We start from the raw sequence: 17,624 nt of genomic DNA on the forward strand, positions 1-17,624 counted from the left end.
TTCTGCCAAAAAAATCTTATTTTGCTATCTAGAGAGACCCCTTGTATTTTTAAAAGATTTGGTATGTGCATTGTATTTTATCTTGGGGGAGGTAATAGTCCTTGTAACTGAGGGGTTGCTTTAGGGAGGGAATCTTCCTTTTTTCCCTCCCTTCTCCCCTTGGCTTAGGGGGGCCCCTCGTGACACAGTAACCCTTAAGGAATATGTAGAGGCTAAGTCTGAGGGAGACAGAAAGACAGAGAAAGGAGGAGAAACTTGAAAGTTGTGCAAGAACTAGAAGCTCAGATGCAGGGTGGAAAGAAAGCAGCTGTTAGAGCTGGTGATTTGATTCAACATATCCGACTTTGGGGGGAAATGCCGCGGGCAGGCCCGTGGGCACATCACGCTGCAATTTTCGGAAGGGGCACTTTCCTTTGTCCCTGTAGCCCTGGCACACAAATTAGGCGCCAAATAAATACGTGATGGGGTGGGGGCAGGGCAGGCGCCGCTTGTGCTGCTCTCGGGCGCTCTCTGAGGCTGAGGAGGGTGACAGAGGAGGTCCCTGGTCCTGTCATCTCCCGAGAGGGAGGGAGACAAGGGGCCAGAGAGGGCAGCCGCGGGCCAGCAGCCACATTTCAGCTTCGCGCTCTGTCGGCGCGGGCCTTTGAGACGGGGGTACCGGAAGGTTGCCATGGTTCCGCCAGGAGCCAGCGCGCGTGCGCGGCCCCGCCCCCTGCGCTCCCTCCCTCTCGGCGCGCGGCAGCCGCTGCTTTTCTTCCTCCCGCTCCTGCGGGGGGGGGGGAAATCCTCTTATTTCCGTTTCCGGTCGCGACGCAGGCCAGAGGTCAGTCAGTTTTTGAGGGTTGAGGATTTACGTTCCCGGGGGAGGAAAAAAATGAGGAGGACGGTGGGGGGGGGGCTCCCCGAGAGACCCTCCTTTTCCTGTTAGAAGAGCGCGCCAGGTCCGGGCAGGAGGGCGGGTTGGTTCCGGGAGCCACGAGCAGAGCTGGCGACCCCACGTGCGCCTTGCCATGCCGTCCCCATGGCAACGCTTCGCATCCCCTCCCGATCCCCTTTACGCTCGAGTTCTTCTAGTCTTGCTGGAGGCCTGGCGTCCCAGGCGCCCGAGCGTTCCTTCGCGCAGGCGCAGGCCTCCCCGCGCCCTAGCCCACCCTCAGGCCCCCCGACTTCTAAGCCCGGATGAACACTGACCGGGTCGCTTTTCCCTTTCTCCAGCTGGCAGGCCTCTCCTCCCCGCCCCGCGCACCCACCCTTCTGCGGCTTCAGCCCAGAACTCCTTTCCTTACAAGGACAACTTTGTGCCACCATTATGGCAAATCACCTGAAGTTCATTGCCAGGACTGTGATGGTGCAGGAAGGGAATGTGGAAGGTGCCTACAGGACCCTGAACAGGTAACTGCTGGGAGGTCAGTAGCTGCTCCCCTGGATTATCTGGAAAGGGTGTGGCAGCAGGATCCTTTTCTTTGTTTCCACCACGTGTCTGGATAATTTCTAAACCTGCCATGGCCTTGGTCCTTAAAGAGACTGAGGAAAGAAGTTTCTCCGAGGTTCACCTAGGATGAGTGTTAATTGTTTATGATACAGTCCAATTGGATGTGGAATATCCACGAGGATCTCATAGTGTAATTGGGAAATTAAGACAACTTCATAAAACTGTTTGGGTATGAATGGTCTGGCTTATTTTAGTGAATACTCTGCCTAACTTGGGGTCAGGAAAAGACCATCTTCAGATCTGGCCTCCCGTGCTTACCTTCAGTGTGACCTTGGGCAAGTAGTGTAACCTCTCCAAACTCAAGCAGCTGATCTTATCAATTAGAGATGTGTGATCTGCTTTAGGGAAAGGAGTTCCTATTGACAAGATGGCTTATACAGTTTAACATAACATAAAATGACATATATGCTTTGCAATTCTTACACACCACATGAAGAAATAATCGTATTTCAACATTTATAATTAAGCACCTAGGTGCTTGGGCATACAAAAACAACATCAAATCTAAAAAAGAACTTGGTGATTTTCCACTGAGGAGGATGTAACCTGTAAACATAAGAAAATAAAAGTAATTTGAAAGCATTAATATTTGGGGAGAGTGGAGATGACATCTGAACTGTGCTTTGAAGAAAAGGGGTTCTGAGAAGGATGAGGGGTTGAAATGTATTCTAGATTTGAGGGACCAATTATCCAAAGACAAACTGGAGATAGAATGATGTGTATGGAGAACAACCAGCAGCTCAGTTTTACTAGAGTTATTGAGTATATGTAAAGTAAGACTGCAAAAGCAGATAGAAACCATATTGTAACAGGCTTTAAATGCCAGTCTGAACATTTTGTATTTTATTCTTAAGGTTACAGGGAGTCACAGAAGATATTTGCATATGGCACTCACATTGTCAGATCTATGTTTTAGTAATACTAGTTTCTAAATATATGATATTTCTTAGTGCTAAGAGTGATTAATAAAAGGTGAAGTTAGTCATGGATGATGTTATGCCAGGCCCTTCTGGCCCCAACTATCTTCCGAAGTTTGTCCAAGTTCATGTACATTGGTTCCATGACATCATCCATCCCATTCTCTGCTGTCTCCTCCTTTTGCCTTCCATCTTTCTCAACAACAGGGTCTTTTCTAATGAGTCCTATCTTACTTTGTGTCCAGAGTATTTAGCTTCAGCTTCATATTCAGTATTCAGTGACTAGCCCAATTTAATTTCTTTAAGTAAGTACTGACTGAGTTGTTCTCCTTGCTGTCCAAGTGACCCTCAAAAGTCTTCTCCGGCATAACAATTTGAAAGTGTCAATTTGCTTTTCTTATAGTCCAACTCTCACAGCTATACATTACTACTGGAAAAACCATAGCTTTGATGAACTGGACCTTTTTCAGCAAGGTGAGGACTCTGCCTTTTAGTATACTGGCCATATTTGTCATAAATTTCCTTTCAGGGGACAGGCATCTTTCAATTTCATGGCTGAAGTTGCTATCTGCAGTGAGCTTTGAGCCCAACATTTCTTCTTCCAGTCAAGAATTGAGTTCCTGGGGTGGCTAGGTGGCACAGTGGATAGAACACCAGCCCTGGAGTCAGGAGTACCTGAGTTCAAATCCAGCCTCAGACACTTAATAATTACCTGTGTGGCCTTGGGCAAGCCACTTAACCCTATTGCCTTGCAAAAAAAACAAAACGAAAGAAAAAAAGAATTGAGTTCCTAAGATCTTAGTTTATTGATGTTAAATGTCAAGTCAGCTTTTACATTCTCCTCCTTTCACTCTCATCAAGAGACTTAATTCTTCTTTACTTTCTGCAATCACAGTGGTATCATCTGCATATCTGAGATTATTGATATTTCTCCCAGCAACCTTAATTCCAGCTTTTGATTGAACCAGCCTGGCATTTTGAATGATGTGCTCTAAAGAGAAATAAATACGGTAACTATATATAATCTTGTCATTACTTCTTTTCCCATGTGAAATCAATCAGTTGTTCCATGTTCAGTTCAAATAGCTGTTGTTTTTTGGTTCACATACAGGATTCTCATGAGGCAAGTGAGATGATCTGGTACTTCCTGAGGATATGCCACATTTTGTTGTAATTCTCACTGAAAAAAATTTTAAAAGGAGGGAATTGATATAATTTTTTAAAGGCAAAAAACTTCATTTGTGATGAAGAGGAATGATGTCTAAGAGTCAAGTTTATTATCAAATTAGATGTGAGTTTCATTTTGAAAGCTCATTCATTGGCTTCCTGTACACTTCTTTACTTACCTGACAGCCTCCTTTTCAGTTTCTTTTGCGGGCTCATCATTCATCATTGAGGCTCTGTTGGGGATCCTTTTTTTCATTTTAAATCTCTCCCTTGGTGATCTTCTGAACTTCTGTGGTTTTAATTTATCATCTATACAGATGATTTCCAAATTTGTACATCCAGAATTCATCTTCTGAACTCCAAGCTTAATACTTTTTTTAAATTTTATTGAAATTTATTTTTTTTACAATTTATTTTATTTTTATTCAAAGTAACAAATTTTTATTATAGAAGTGGTCATATAAACATTATGAAGGACCATTACAATTACATGGTGCATTTAAATTGTATAAATTAGAAACATCATTTATGCACTAGTAGAAGGGGAATATTACCACTTGTAAGTTTGGGTTTTTTCCCCTCAAGTAAAATGAAAATTACTAGACTAAAAGATTATTGATGACTCTTGGGAATCAAGAAAACTGGATCCAAATTCCAGTTCTGTCCTTAACCATCAATAGATGCTAGTCATTTATACTAGTTATTTCATTCCTTTGGCCTCATTCTCAGCTGTAAAAGGGAGGATGGACTAAGGACAATAGAGTGCAGAGGTTCTTGGGGCAGAGGGCCTCATTCACAGACTTTACTGCTAAGTCACAGCTTCCTCCCTCATACAACAGGCTAGTTGGACTCAGTGATTGAGCATGGAGGTTTCTTTCAGCACGAGATCTATGATTCTACTTTATAGTCTTTGTCCAGTGTTCTGTGGAAAACTCTGATCACGTGTCCTTTTGGCTTTGTTCTGTTTATATGAAGACTGTTGTCTTGAAAAAGTTGTGACCAGAACCATTCTTTCCATGCATCCACATTGGCCTAAAAATCTAGTCTCTACTTCTTTCTGCCTCTTTCCCATGGGGTTCCTTTTGCCCATTCCTTCTTTGAAATTTTCTGTTTCTATTTCTATACCATCCTTCCATGTACCAGGTTTGTAGAAAGAAATTAATAAATATTTATTGTTTGAGTCTTTCCTCTTCTTAACCCCATTTAATTGGTTGCTAGGTCTTATAGATTTTACCTATTTACACTTGTTCCTTTCTTTCACTGGGTTACAAACATAGTTTAGACTCTTGTTACCTTGTTTCTGAATTGTTGTAACAGTGCCCTAATTGATCTCCTTATCCTGTCTACCTACTCAGCTAATCTTCCTAGACAAAGGGCTGATTCAGTCCCTTTTCTTTGGAAAAGCCTTTTTGACTCCTTACTGCCACTAAAATCAAAATACAAATAGCCTGGTATTTAAAGCCCCATCATCTGCCTCTAATCCTACCTTTGCAACTTTTTCCTCATATTTTTCCCCTTCACATGCTTTTTAAGTTTCATCCAGATGGACTTTTAGAGGCTTTCTGAATTCAATATTCCATCTCCTGCTTCCAGGCATTTGTTTGGGCCATTGTTCTTGCCTGAAACTAATTCTTAACTGGTGGATTGTCATTAGTATCAAGCCTTCTCTGATTATCCCTTCAGTTGTTAAAAGTTTTCTACATACTCACAACCTATATATATCTTTATCTGTATACAGTATACAATGTGTTGTATCCTCAGGGCCTTGATCTTTCTTGTTAAAGGTTGATTGACTGGTTCCAGAGGAATTCCAAATAGTTTTTGGTAATATACTTTAGTTATAACTAAAATATTGTTAAGACTTTCCAGGGATTGTCTTACAAAAGACCAGAGAAAATTGTTTTACTGGCTTATTTGCTGCTGGAGAATTTGTTATAATCAGCTTTACTAGAAGTTGGCTTCAAATTAGCTTGTCCTTCTTATGATCTTCTCTGCAGAAAGCATTCTTCCCTTCCAAAAAAATTTTCTGGGAGCACTTTGGGATCTTTGTTGTATCTGTTACATGCATTTTGTATCATACTAAAGCATACTTAGCCATTGTATAGAACACAGGTCTGGAATACTCATTTTTTTTTTTAGGATTTTGCAAGGCAAATGGGGTTAAGTGGCTTGCCCAAGACCGCAAAGCTAGGTAATTATTAAGTGTCTGAGACTGGATTTGAACCCAGGTACTCCTGATTCCAGGGCCGGTGCTTTATCCACTACGCCACCTAGCCACTCCATGGAAGACTCATTTTCTTGGGTTCAAATCCAGCTTTAGATACTACTCAAATCCAATGGTTGTGTGACCTTGAACAAGTCACTTAACCCTGTTTGCTTCAGTTCCTCATTTGTAAAATAAACTGGAGAAGAAAATGGCAAACCTCTCCAGGATTTTTGCCCAGAAAACCCTAAATGGGGTCAGGAAGAGTCTGACAGATATGAAATGCAACTGAAAAAAAACAAAACAAAACTCAACAACTCATTGTTCTTCCTAAACGATTGTTTTATTGCCTTGTCCTTGAGTGACCCTGACCCCTTGTGGCCTAAAGTTGAATAAGTTAGAGGCTAACACTGGTATTTTTCCATATAATCAGTAATCTGTTTACCTTAGAGAGGAACTTCCTATTCCTTATACTTCTTTCACGTCAGAAAAGCAGCCATATTCCTTCTGGAAAATTATTGGACCCCAACCCATTGTAATGCTGTTTCTAATAATGTTTTTACTGCTAGGTATATTGTATAAAAGCCAAGGTGATTGAGAGGCTCAGATTTCTTGTATTCTTGATTGTTATATGAAGTGTGATTATAAAGTATTTAATGATGGATAGGGTACTCCTCTGATATTTTTCTACCACTTTCTGCTTCTTTCTGATCTAAATTTCCATTTAATAAATGCATTTTTAATATTATTTATTTCATTAAATATTTCCCAGTTGTAAATTTTTACAATAATTTTTTTGAATTTTGCTTTCTAAATTATCTTCCTCTCCTACCCTTTCCCCAAGCATTATATACACATGAATATAAATCAAGTGTATGAAGTCATGCAAAACACATTTCCATCTTAGCCATAGCATTTGTTTTTCTGAAACCTCTGCCAGCTATGGAGTTTTAAATTCAGCTCAAAATATCCTTCACTCTGGGAGGGATGGGGAAGTAAGGGTGAGGAATAGGAAAAGATAGAATAACATTTGGACAATTCCTGCCTGGCCTTCCTGGGTTTCCATCCTGCCACTCCCACTTTATTCTCAATCTTAGGAGGCAGCAGAGAGACTGGAGAAATTGTCCAAGAACATTCAATACCGTGCAGTGTCTATTGGTAAGACAGTATGATAAGTACAAAATTCTAGATCTGGATGTAGGGAAGACTTGGGGTTCTTTTATCTCTAACAGTTACTAGTCATGTCACTATGGACAAGGTCTTCAACCTGTTTCCTTGTCTGTACAGTGGAATTATAGTATATAAATGTTAGTTATTACTGACCACTGATAAAACAGGAGTTAAAGTAAATAGCATTTGGTCCTTTACCCTGTTATCTTTAGTCTCTTGTTTTAAAGGCTGTCTTAGAATTTTGTTGGGAGGGCAACTAATTTTGAGAGCATAGGCCATAAGCAACAAGGAAAATTAGTTGTGAGTCTGGAGTAGTTTTCCTTTTTTGTTCTTAAAATTGTAATTACTAACCTTAAATAATCTTGAAAACTCAGAAGTCTAAGAGCATTTGTCTTGGGGCATTAAGGAAAGTGCTAAAAGAATGACTGGGGAAGCACTTGCAGAGATCATGTACTCTTTTTAAGGAGACACCTTTTTTTATTTAATTTATTTTGAATTTTACATTTTTTTTTCCCTAATCTTGCTTCCCTCTCCCCACCCCCCTCAGAAGGCAGTCTCTTAGCCTTTATATTGTTTCCATGCTATACATTGATCTAAGTTGAATGTGATAAGAGAGAAATCATACCCTTAAAAAAAATAAAAATAGCAAAAGTCCATAATAAGATTGCTTTTTTTTAAAATCCAAGGTAATAGTCTTTGATCTTTGTTCAAACTCCACATTTCTTTCTCTGGATACAGATGGTATTCATTGCAGATGCCCCAAAATTGTCCCTGATTGTTAAGCTGATGGAATGAGCAAGCCTGTTAAGATTGATCATCAACCCCATGTTGCTTTTACATTGTACAATGTTCTTCTGGTTCTGCTTATCTCGCTCAGCGTGGAGTACCCTTTTAATCTGTGCATCAGATTGGAAAAGATATTAATCATTTCTTTCCTTCCCAGGTCTTAAAGTTGACAATTTAAAAACTGGTTCCTTTTAACTACATAGGTAGTTGGTGTTAGCTAATAACCAAATTGATTAGTAAGAGAAGGGATAAGGTAAATTTCTAGCAATTTTGAAGAGTACTGGTAACTAGATAAAGGAAATGTGTTTGTAGGGGGTGCTGTCACAAGACCTGCATGTATTTTGTAACTGATAGTCTTTGTTGGTCAGCTTGGCTGAGGGGATATGTGTGCCTATTAAGGGTTTTTCTTTGGGGGTGGGTGGGGAGGAATGTGATGGTCTTAAGTTGAAAGTCTTGTTTGAATGTCTGGCCATTAAGAAAATGAAAGTAGGGAGAATTGGGAGTGTGTCTATTGGGGTCTCTTTTCCCTTGATGGCTCATTGGGTATCTTGTTTTGTTTTGTTTTGTTTTTTGTTTTTTTTAGGTTTTTGCAAGGCAAATGGAGTTAAGTGGCTTGCCCAAGGCTACACAGCTAGGTAATTATTAAGTGTCTAAGACTAGATTTGAACCCAGGTACTCCTGACTCCAAGGCCGGTGCTTTTATCCACTATGCCACCTAGCCGCCCCCATTGGGTATCTTGTGTATTCATTTGGCTTGCTATGAGCTGGCTGTGCTGACATGTGAGCCTGTTCTTTTCTTCACTCAAGCAGCTCAGCACCTTTTACATAATCTGTTGAATTCATTAAAACTGGTGACTGGTTCCTTTAGAGGTTGGTTGCCAAGTATCTGCAGTACAAGTTCCTATCTGTTTACAGAAAAGCTCGTGATTGGGCTAGTCCTTTTCAATACCTCTGGAGGTGGGAGTGTCATTAGTAGCTCTCCTTTCCATTTTTTCCTGTGCTATGTAAAATTTTAGACTAGAACATTCCCGTTTTCCTGGTGAAAACTGTTAAACTGATCCTAATATCCTGGTACATCAGGGAACAATAAGGTATTTGCCTCTTAAGCAGGGACAGCAATCTACTTCTCCCGAATGTTTTCTCTACTACATTTGTTGTACAGACCTATTGTTACCTCTCATCAGAAATACTGCAAGTACTAGAGACTACTGTAGTAGTTTTATAGATCTACCTCTTCTTTTTTCTAGTACTTTCTTTTATGTGAGGATCAGGCTAATCTTTATTCATTATGTATTCTGATCATATGTCTGTCCTTCAGTGGCTGTGATTGCTTTAATTAGTACTCTTTCTGATGAGGCAGAACACATGACTTCATTTTGTGAGATTCTTTGCCCTCCAGTAAACCTTTCATACAGAAGCCACCCATTGTACTGGAGATCATATATTGCTGCTGAAATGTGTTGGTTGTCTATCAATTAATCCATCTGACCAGCCTGATTTTTTTTTCCCTTTTTTAAGAAAAATTGTCTTAAGCCAGATGCCATAATCAATTGGCACAAACACTTTGACCAGTTCTTTTTCTTATTGGTGGCCTTTCTCATTCCCTGGTCCTAGGCCTCACCATCTTAATGCAGAAACCCAATTGGCATACTCCCTTGCAGACAGAACTTCCAAGTTGAAGAGATCTGTCCAGCCTCAGCCTCCTGCTTAGCTAGGATTGTGAGCATAAGCCACCATGCCAACCCTCCTTTCTTTTAAGAGCCACTTTTCTCTGACATCTGTGATACCTCTTCTTGTGCACTTCTTTATTGATAATGTGTTGCTGCTTGCTCAAACCCATCATGCTTCTCCTTTGCTTTTTCAGTGATACACAGTGAGACTTCTGCTCCGTGATTCATAGTGATATACCATTACCAGAAGATCATTGGTGTTAAAAAGATGAGCCTTCATTTCAGAAAAAAAGCTTGAGATCTGTGAAATTACAATTTCCTAAAGGCAGTATTGTCTGCTTACCTATATTTTTTCTGTCCTGGGGCCAGCTCAGTCTATCCAACTATATAAAGTATCCAAGAAAACAGACATTTATCATAAACTGGTTTTTTCCTATTGTAGAAAATAGAGATTGTGAATCTCATTTAGGAGGTTCTTCAATATTCTCAGGTTGATACAATTACCATAATGTCATCAGCAAACAGCATGCGAAAGACTCATTTTTATATAATTCCTTCTTCATTTGAACTCTTTATTAGACATCTTCCTTGGCATTGGCGAATACCCTTGATGAACATATATTTTCCAATTTTGAACCTTTTTTTGATATTAAGAGTTAGAGGATCATCAAATAAAGCATCTGTATTTTATCTTTAAAGGACTCCTATTTGCATGGGAGACACACCTTTAAAGCAGGATTTTTTTCTCCACCAAATAAAATACCTCTGTTTAAAAAAAAATAAGGCATAGTGGGATTTTATAGTCTTTGAACCTTACAGCCAGTTGTTGTAAAGATTTAGTCTGCAGAAGAATATCATGTGTGAAAACCTGACCCTTTTTTGTTTTGTTCTGAGGTTTTGTCCTATTCAGAAATCTTAAGTGGTTTCTTATCATCTTACAGAGTAAAGATCAGACTCTTCTGTATGGCAATCAAGATTTCTTATTTCCTACCCTACCTTTCTTACATCATCTTATATTTTACCCTTCCAGCCAAATTAAATTATTCTGTTTACTCAGACCCAACACATTTTCATTTCTTCTTTTTCTCTTTTTTTTTTTTGCAAGGCAAATGGGGTTAAGTGGCTTGCCCAAGGCCACACAGCTAGGTAATCACTAAGTGTCTGAGACAGGATTTGAACCCAGGTACTCCTGACTCCAAGGCTGGTGTTTTATCCACTTCGCCACCTAGCCACCCCACATTTTCATTTCTTTGAGGGTATACTAGTGGATATTTAACAACTGACTCCAAAAAAATACAGGCACAACACTGTTAAATTTAATCCAGAATATTAACATTTCCTCTGTCAATTTCTTAAGTCTAGATAAACAATAAATCAATCCCTGATTTGAAGCTTTTACTGATGTCACAGGTATAAATGCTCCCAAGGAAAATTTAACAATTGTCTTCACTACCCTATATATCTGTGACCTGGAAGAGTTTCCTCTTCTTTTTCTAACCACTTTCTAACCACTCAGTCACTGCTTCTTTATTTTTTCTTTTTTTTTTTAGATTTTTCAAGGCAATGGGTTTAAGTGGCTTGCCCAAGGCCACACGGCTAGGTAATTATTAAGTGTCTGAGGTCGGATTTGAACCCAGGTACTCCTGACTCCAGGGCTGGTGCTCTATCCATTGTGCCACCTAACCAACCACCCCCCAGTCACTGCTTCTTGAAATGACTATTTCCCCTTGCACTTCACATAGGGATTTGATTTATCCCAGTAGATTACTAAAGCTGGAAATAATCTGAGAAATTAGCTTGTGCCTTACTATTTTTATGATGAGGAAAATGAGGTCCAGAAAAAGGTTATCACTTGCCCACATAGGTAGTAACCACCTTGGTTGGGATTTGAACCCAAAGCTCCTAACTCCTGATCTAGCTTTGCTTCTACTACACAATCTGCCTCTCTAAGTATAATTATGTATTATAGTTATTTATGTCTTATCTTTTATTGGATTTTAGGTTCCCTGAAAGCAGGTATTTTACCAAAAGCTTTGTATTCCCCACCCCCAATACTTACAATACTGCTCTTCTAAGTATAACAGATGCTTAATTATTAGAACTTGAATTGAATCATAAGCAATTGTTCCCTGTCAGGGAATCCTATTTGCAGATTTCATCCTGAATGTTGGACATACTCTCTTTTCATTCTCTCACCCTTGTACCATGTATTCATTGTCCCATTAGTTATCCATTCCTTACAGTCTCACAGACCAGTGAAATAATAGATGCAAAGCATTTGTAAACCTTTTTTTTTTTAGGAATTTAAAAAAAATTTTATTTAAGGCAATGGTGTTAAATGACTTGCCCAAGATCACACAGCTAGGCAATTATTAAATGTCTGAGGCTGGATTTGAACTCAGGTACTCCTGACTCCAGGGCCAATGCTCTATCTACTGCACCACCCAGCTGCCCCCACAGACCTTAAAGTAGTACATAAACCTGTGTATTGGAGGATGGTTTCTTTTATAATTTTCTCTTTTTCTTCTATTATTCCTTCTCAAACTCTCTTCCTACCTGTTCAGTGATGTAGTCTCGAGAAGTCATACAATTTCAGAACTGATTGGAACCTTAGTGATCTGTAGCTTCATAGTTCCACTCTTACTCCCAAGACATGATTTATGCCATTTTGAGATATTACTATGGTGGGTGCTACCAGCATCTTTCTGGACTCTGATTAATGTGTATATGTCCTAATTAAAGATCCTACTGTGAAGAGGAAAGCACCTCCTAACCTATAAAATGAATGGATGGTCTATGAGGCTTTGTCTAGCTTTAGATCTGTTTCCCTGGGGCTCTTGGTCCATTTGGAAGGGGATTGTGCTTCTCAACACAGCCTAAAAAGTGAAGAGAGATCTCTTTTAGATAGGGTCTTTGTAGAGTAGAAAGGAATGTCAGGCCCCAGCATTAATGGCTCTTGAAATGCTGGAGGCCTGAAAATTACTAAATGGAATGTATGGTATAAACCTGGGGAGATCTGTCTAAAATAAGGCCCTCTGACTTCTGAGTACTTTCTTATTCAGGTTAATCTCTTTCCCACTATCTTGGGAGTTTGAAGTGCCCCACTTCTACACAGCTCTATTCAAAAATGATTCTCCAAATTTCAAATTGTATCTGAAGTAGCAGGAACCTAGGTGAGGCAGGAGACATTGGGAACTTCGTAGAATCCAGGATAAGGTTTCAAATACATGTTTACATTTGTAATTTACCTAGTAGAGTTTTTATCTGACTTCTGTGCATTCAAACAGCTACTTTCTAGATCTTTAGATTGTCAATATTGAATAGTATCAATGAATAGAACTTCCCACCGAGCAGAACTGACTAGCAGTTTTTGTTCCTCTGCTGTTTGGATAAAATTCTCATTCCATCTTCTCTCTGTAATAACCACCTTTCAGGCTCCAAATCCCAATCCTTCCTGTGACTCACTTATTAGATACAGTAAAGTGATAGGATAAACTAGGAATTGGACATTATTATAATATATAATTTATAAAGGGGGTAGCAGAATAATGATGCTTTCACTACTACAGAGCTCCAGCTGAGGAAAGGTTGAGGGAAATAGTCAGATAAGTATAAGTTCAGTGCCTTCATGAGGAATCTTCCTGGGAAGCACAGAAGATGATCTAATGGGCTGACTTGTTACTGGAGTCACAGTCAATGTTTTTCTTCTCATCTGGCTAAGTGGAGAAGGGAAAGGTGGAAGATAGATCATAAGCTGAAGGAAAAAAGATAACTTTCTCCAGGTTCCTTTGCTAAAAGTTTGGGGGTACAGAGGACAGAAATCACCTATAGTCCTATTTATTATATCACTGTATGGTAGGAGGGATAGGCCTTGATATCATTTCTTTGCAGAGCCCAGGAATAATTAGATTGTAGATCCTGAGAACAGAAACATTATCTCCATGGCTTCATTTGCATTTCCTCACAGATTGCAATGTTGAGTTGTACACATTGCCCAAAGAGTGTTAGGAGGTGTCCAAGGCACTAAACAATTTGCTTTGTTTCTATTCAGAATTCTTACTGTGGATGGTCTCATTGATGACATCAAGAGGCGAAGATACTATGAGAAACCATGTCGCCGGAGACAGAGGGAGAGCTATGAGACTTGTCGGCGCATCTACAACATGGAAATGGCACGAAAAATCAACTTCTTGATGCGCAAGAACCGAATGGATCCATGGCAAGGCTGCTAAAAGCCAGCAGGGATGAAGAAATCTAGGGTGAAAATTCCCTAATAGGCAATAGTTGTAGCTCTTCAGATTTCTCCTAAGAACCTAAAAAATTAGGGCATTTGCTTCCCTCTTTTTTTTTTTAGGGAAATTACTACTTCCCTCTTTTTCCAACCTTGTTTGCTATTGCCAACTTTTCATTCCCAATATATATAATATACATACATATATACATACATATATATGCATATGTACACACAACAAACACACATGCACGTATTCACACACATTTACATCCCCCCCTTCTGGTGAGTGATATCATTAAATGTTCCTCTTTGCTGACATGTCTCCTTAATGAATGGAAAACTCTACAGAACAGTTTTTTTTGCCATTATGAAGAACTGGGGGAGGGGGGGACAAAGACTTCTAAAATAAATGAATGGAAAATAACACTTTTGTTTCCATCCCTTGACTCCTAGTAGTTCCCAGTCAAGAAAACTAAAGACTAGAGATAAGAAAGGTTTCCTAGTATTCTTTGGAAAAGTCATCTCTTCTTTACTGAATAATTATCTAAATTGAAGAAGAGCAAAGCAGAACTGACTGGAATTCTACTTCTGAAGCAACCAGCCAGACTAATGTCCTGAAATCTTTCCCCATGGGAATTCCTAGAAAACAACTTCATTCCTGCTTTCTCTCTTGTTCTAGGTTGTGTGTAATGGGGGTGTGGGAGGGGACATGACATAAGACAGGACAGGAGAATGAGATATAATAGTTGATAATGATAATAAACATAAAGGTGAATGGGGAGCAACTGAAAGGTGGAAAAGAGAAGAGCACACATGGGACAGAGAGCAATCCAGGAAACAAAGTGGAGTTTTCCACTGCACCCCCACTCTCTCTTCCCCAGCAGGGATCCCAAGTATGTGACACTGACAGCTTGTGGCAACGGGCCACTGTAGGGAGAGCCAGCTGCTTTGCTTCCTCTCCTGCTGTCTGTTTGCTCTGGCCAGGGTTCCCAGATAACTGTGTTGCTGATAGGAGTCGAGTAGGCGCCAGGCCCTGCAGGGGATAGTAGGGAAGGCCAAGGTGGGCAGCCCACCGTGCTCTCACACAAGCTGCAGCCTGCTGAAGCCTTCTGGAGCTGTATGGGGTTCAAAAAGGAAATAAACAGAGTGCTGACTGCCAAGCTTCCTTCCTCTACAGTTTGCTGATGTTCAGACATCTCCCTCTGGTGGTAAGGAAGGCTGGCTTTGAGTCACATCTAGCCTTACTCCTTTATCTTCTTTTTAAACCTCTTCCCCTGAGGATTCCCATTTATATAGTAACATCCTTACTGATTAATTAAGTTGGGACTGTAAGAAGAAAGGATGTAACTCATGTGAGAAAAGCAGGGAAGGGATGAAGGAAATTACTGTGGCATGATGGATAAAGTCCAGAATCACAAGTGGAGACTGGAAAGAAATGGTGGTTTAAGCTCTTTTCATTCACCTAACTGCTGCTAGAATAAAAGTTATGCTGTATTCTGGCTGTACTAAATCAAGACTGACTTCACTTTAGTCCACTCAACGCAATCCACATTTCAGCCAAATTCTCCTTAAAGAAATTATTGAAACCCACTGGCCATCTACCACCTCTGTCCCCTTGCCCAGACACCTCTATCTTCCACTTCCGGATCTGACTGCATTTCTTCCTCAACTGAATCTCCTAAAATCCCTAGTATCTATTACATTACTTTGTACATAGTATACACTTTTAAATGCTTGTACATTAAATCACAAAAATTCAAAAAATGTGGGGAACATTTTATGATCTGATATAGTGTGAAATAAGGAGAACCAGGAGATGAATATGCACTAACTTTAACAACATAAGAAAAGATAACACTAAAGTGAAGTTGAGTGCTGGGTGACTGAAAGTAATTGTGATCCCAGAGAGGTTAATGAGACAAACTTTCTTCTCAACAGAGATGACCACAACCAATAGTTTGTACACATTGTCAAGCAATGGATATATCTGGTGCTCTTGACTCATTTTAATAGGGAAGAACATTTTCATGACTTGCATATAAAAATAAAATGTATCAGAAAAACATTTTTAAAAGTAGGGAAATGTTGAATGAATATGTGCTCTTGTCTGCCAAACCTCTATCCTTCAGACTTCCTGAGAAGGGCATCAACAACCTGTAAGTCATTCAGGAATCAACTCTTCCCATGCCCTGCCTGCCCACAGCCCCATGCAGCGAGCAGCCAAACCTTGTTCATCCTTATCATACTATCTTGCATCTGCCCGCTTCTTTCCACTCACAGGTCCACCAACCCTTAACCTTTCATCTCATATGTGGTAATGGCCTCCTGATTGATCTCTCTCTAATCTTCTCTAATCCATTCCCCACATAGCTGCCAAAGGAATCTTGTTAAAAGATTCTTGTTAAAAGTAACAGAACAATAGTATTTATATGTATACATATGTATATAAATATATAGAGAGATATGTACATATATATATATATATCTAGCTATAGGTGGATAGATTTAAAGTGTCAAGGCATAGATTAAGTCATTTGATTTTCAAAACTGAGGGAGGTACAATTCTCATTTTACAAGTAAAGACACTGAGGCTCAGAGAGATTAAATAATTTGACCAGGGTCACACAAGGGTCTACGGCAAAATTCATACACAGCTCTTCCAGAATCCAAGTCCCAGCACTCATAACAAAACACCTCTCTCTTGTTCAGAAGCCTTTATTTGCTAAGAATACAACAGGAAAGAATGTCAGGTCATCTGGTTCAAAGTCCTTCATTTTAGAAATGGAACAGACCCAGAGAAGGTATTTAATCCTGCAGTCATATAGATAATTACAGTTCAAGAATCAGAATTCATATCCTTGAGGGAAAAAACCCAGAGTGTGATTTGAGGGAGGGGTGGCTAGGTGGCCCAGTGAATAGAGCACCAGCCTTGGAGTCAGGAGTACCTCTGAGTTCAAATGTGGCCCCAGACACTTAATTACCTAGCTGTGTGGCCTTGGGCAAGCCCTTAACCTCATTGCCTTGCAAAAAAAAAAAATTTTGAGGGACATAATTTCTGAGAAATTTCATTTTATTAATAGATTCAAAAGGTTATTAATAAAAGGAAGGTCGGGGGCAGCTAGGTGGCATAGTAGATAAAGCACCAACCCTGGAGTCAGGAGTACCTGGGTTCAAATCCAGTCTCAGACACTTATTACCTAGCTGTGTGGCCTTGGTAGAACCACTTAACCCCCTTTGCCTTGCAAAAAACCTAAAAAATAAATAAAAAAAATAAAAGGAAGGTCATTTGACCATCTCTCAGACCAAATGCAATGAAGAATTGGTGTTCGATTAGGGCCTAAGAGTGATATGTTAACCTTGGACATAGAAAGTATCTCTATAACCAGACCACTCCCAGCTTTGGGCTACCTAGACAAAAGGATTTACCTTTACTTACCTTTGACTAGAACACAATGGGCTCCCCCTCCTCTCTTTAAATTCTTTGTACAGATTGTGTGGGCTGTGACCAGGATTGAGGAGAGTTAATAATAGTGTTCCTTCATGTTCTAAGAGGAACATATTATGTGATGACATGACTTGCACATTAGGTTTATTATAGTGAGGGGAGTGTTGTACAAAGACATTCTTCTCATTTGCCTTTTCTAGAACCGTTTTCACCCCTTAGCCTGATTGATAGGAAATAGGATTTCTGGTGATGTCTTGATGCTGTGTGAGTCTTTGACCTTATAGATATGGCTTCTATATTCATATTTATATGTGTATCAGAGAGGCTCCACAGCAAACATTTGGGACATCTGTCATTCAACGTCATCAGTATAGTAGTTTTATAGGCTGCTCAACAATGTGGTAAGACTGGTGACACACTCCCAACAAGCTTTCAACAGTAGGACAAAGCCAGCTTGTCCTAAAATCCAAAAATAATATCAACAATATCTTTCAAGAAATTGAACATTTTAAAATTAAGAATTTGAAAGGAAAGATTTCT

The 17,624-nt window shown here is 39.8% G+C and overlaps 1 protein-coding gene across 2 annotated transcripts; it reads left to right on the top strand.

Annotated features, from left to right (window-relative positions):
* The first annotated feature begins 726 nt into the window (after positions 1-726).
* Positions 727-14,065, top strand: MRPS21 (mitochondrial ribosomal protein S21). Of its 2 annotated transcripts, none has more exons than XM_074188709.1 (3): positions 727-823; positions 1,216-1,392; positions 13,457-14,065. In XM_074188709.1, exons 2-3 carry the CDS (start codon positions 1,310-1,312, stop codon positions 13,635-13,637), a joined length of 264 nt encoding a protein of 87 aa, XP_074044810.1. In that variant the 5' UTR covers positions 727-823; positions 1,216-1,309; the 3' UTR covers positions 13,638-14,065. The 2 variants fall into 2 exon arrangements, with proteins under 2 accessions (XP_074044810.1, XP_074044811.1); XM_074188710.1 differs by lacking the exon at positions 727-823 and adding an exon at positions 841-941.
* The last annotated feature ends 3,559 nt before the right edge of the window (positions 14,066-17,624 follow it).

The sequence above is a fragment of the Macrotis lagotis genome, chromosome 5 (genome assembly GCF_037893015.1).
Source record: "Macrotis lagotis isolate mMagLag1 chromosome 5, bilby.v1.9.chrom.fasta, whole genome shotgun sequence".
Lineage (NCBI taxonomy): Eukaryota > Metazoa > Chordata > Mammalia > Peramelemorphia > Peramelidae > Macrotis > Macrotis lagotis.